The 2,130-nt window shown below is 37.1% G+C and overlaps 1 protein-coding gene across 1 annotated transcript; it reads left to right on the top strand.

Moving 5' to 3' along the window:
- Nucleotides 1-669: 669 nt before the first annotated feature.
- LOC110444183 (peroxisomal NADH pyrophosphatase NUDT12-like) lies at nt 670-1,969 on the top strand (the record flags this gene model as incomplete). Its single annotated transcript, XM_021488589.1, has 2 exons — nt 670-821; nt 1,373-1,969. Coding segments are annotated over 2 exons (311 nt in total), but the record flags the coding sequence as incomplete, so codon positions are not given.
- Between the last annotated feature and the right edge of the window lie 161 nt (nt 1,970-2,130).

The following is a 2,130-nucleotide window of genomic DNA, read 5'->3' as shown; positions in this document are numbered from 1 at the left end:
GGTATACACCATCACCAAATCTCTTAGGTACGGTTTACACCATCACCAAATCTCTTAGGTATACACCATCACCTAATCTTATAGGTACGGTATACACCATCACCAAATCTCTTTGGCAAGTCTGTTACATTGTGGAGTTTCCCACCCATGTGTGTGATGTAAGCAATAGCTGTCTTTTATTCTGATATGTCCTTTTGAAACATTCTTACAGCCAGTAGGGTTGGACTGTTGCCCACTGCTTTTGGTCCTTTCTATGTCGCCCAATCCTCCTTTAGAGGCATCAGATGTTCGAGTTATTCCATGTCTAAGTCTATGTGATGTTACATTTTATAAACTCTCAATGCTTTTACCCACCTGTGTAAGTCTTGACCTACTTTCCACTGACAACTTCTGGATCTGTTCATAGGAAACTTGAAATCATCAACCGAACACAGCTGATATCGGCAGCTTTTAGGCCTTTTTCTGAGACAGCGATACTGTCATACTGATTAAGTTTAGTATGAACCCTAAGTTTGTAATTGTTCCGAGGGACACTTAGCCGTCTCAAAGAGGGACAGTTGACATGTATGATACCAGTAAAACAGAGTTATAAGAGTAAATAAGTGTATTAGAGCAATGTATAAAACACACATGAATGTTATGACTGAGTCAGTTTCTACTTGTTATCAGGTGAGGCTCTAGAGGACACCTGTCGACGAGAGGTTTATGAGGAGAGTGGAGTGCGGGTTGGCCGTGTCGACTACCACTCATCACAACCATGGCCCTTCCCTTGCTCCCTCATGCTGGGCTGTTTAGCACATGCTACCTCTGAGAACATCAAGGTACAATGTTTTAACTTTATGCTTGTAAGAAATAGTATCTTTTTTGCAAAATCAGTCTGATAAAAAATATACGAACTTAATTAGGTATATGACTCAGCATAATGAAGAATAGGAAATGTTTGCTTCCTTCAGTTTTACTCCTTGTATCCCTGAATAAGTTGAACAAAGCTATCATTCACATAGTCAGGAGTTCAGGTACAATTATAACCAGAAAAAGACAAGAGGCCAAGGGTCACATATTTCTGTGGGTATATTACTGAAGTTCATTTCTATATTAAATGGATAACTAGACAAACCTCTTCTTACTCGAGAACCTAGGGCCATGATATTTGGCCAATAGGTTCCTGGGACAGAGTGCTATAAAGTTTTTCTCAAAAAAATGACCTTGACCTGCTTTCAAGTTCACAGGGATTAAATATGTAAAAACCTTTAAACAACTTATTTTGAATAAAATAAAATTATGTACAAAAGATAGGAAAATATAAGTAATCCGACATGTTTCAATATAGACTTTTCTGAGCCTGAAAATTACAATACTATTTGTGCTGCAGGTTGGCGAGGATGAGATGGAAGATGTACAATGGTTTCGTCGGTCTGAGTTGGTCCAGATGCTGACAAAGCAGCACCCGCAGGGACTGTATATACCCCCAGAACAGGCCATTGCACACCAGATCATCAAAGCCTGGGTCAGAATGACTGCCAACCTCTGATGTATTACATTAACAATCACAATCAGTTTTGTGCTTTAACTGATATAAACAGAACCAATTTACCTAATGAAGTACATGCATTCATTTTTGTTACCTCACTTAGGATTTATACAGTAGATTGGAGGATAAACAGATCACTTTGATCGGGGAACCAAAGAGTCCCTTTGATTTGAGGATGTAAAGTCACTACAATGTAATGGTCACAAACATGCTCAAGTGGACTGTTTTTCCCTTGTTATATATATATATTGGAATAATTTTAAATACCTGAACTGTTAATGAGATAATTGTTGATCACACAAAATGAAGACTTTACCTATATTTTGGAAACAATTCTGTTTGAGTTTTGTTTATATTATACTGTGATACAAAAACTGCTATTATAAAATTGAGTGGTATATATTTTGTCCCCTTCAAATAAAGGAAGGCATATTAGTACTCATTCTTTTTTTGTCAATTGATTGTTGCTGTGTTGAATTATGAATGGTTGAAAGTTGGATTATTAGATGGTTGAGAGGTAAATATTTAAGCATTGAACTGTTTTTGTATGTAGCGCGCATTATGATTTGTTTGCTTGCAAAGCTTTGTCATTCAAATAG

Source organism: Mizuhopecten yessoensis, unplaced genomic scaffold, assembly GCF_002113885.1.
Source record: "Mizuhopecten yessoensis strain PY_sf001 unplaced genomic scaffold, ASM211388v2 hete_36054596, whole genome shotgun sequence".
In the NCBI taxonomy this organism is placed as follows: domain Eukaryota; kingdom Metazoa; phylum Mollusca; class Bivalvia; order Pectinida; family Pectinidae; genus Mizuhopecten; species Mizuhopecten yessoensis.
Note: the sequence above shows the minus strand (reverse complement) of the source record. Positions and strands in the feature narration are given on the sequence as shown.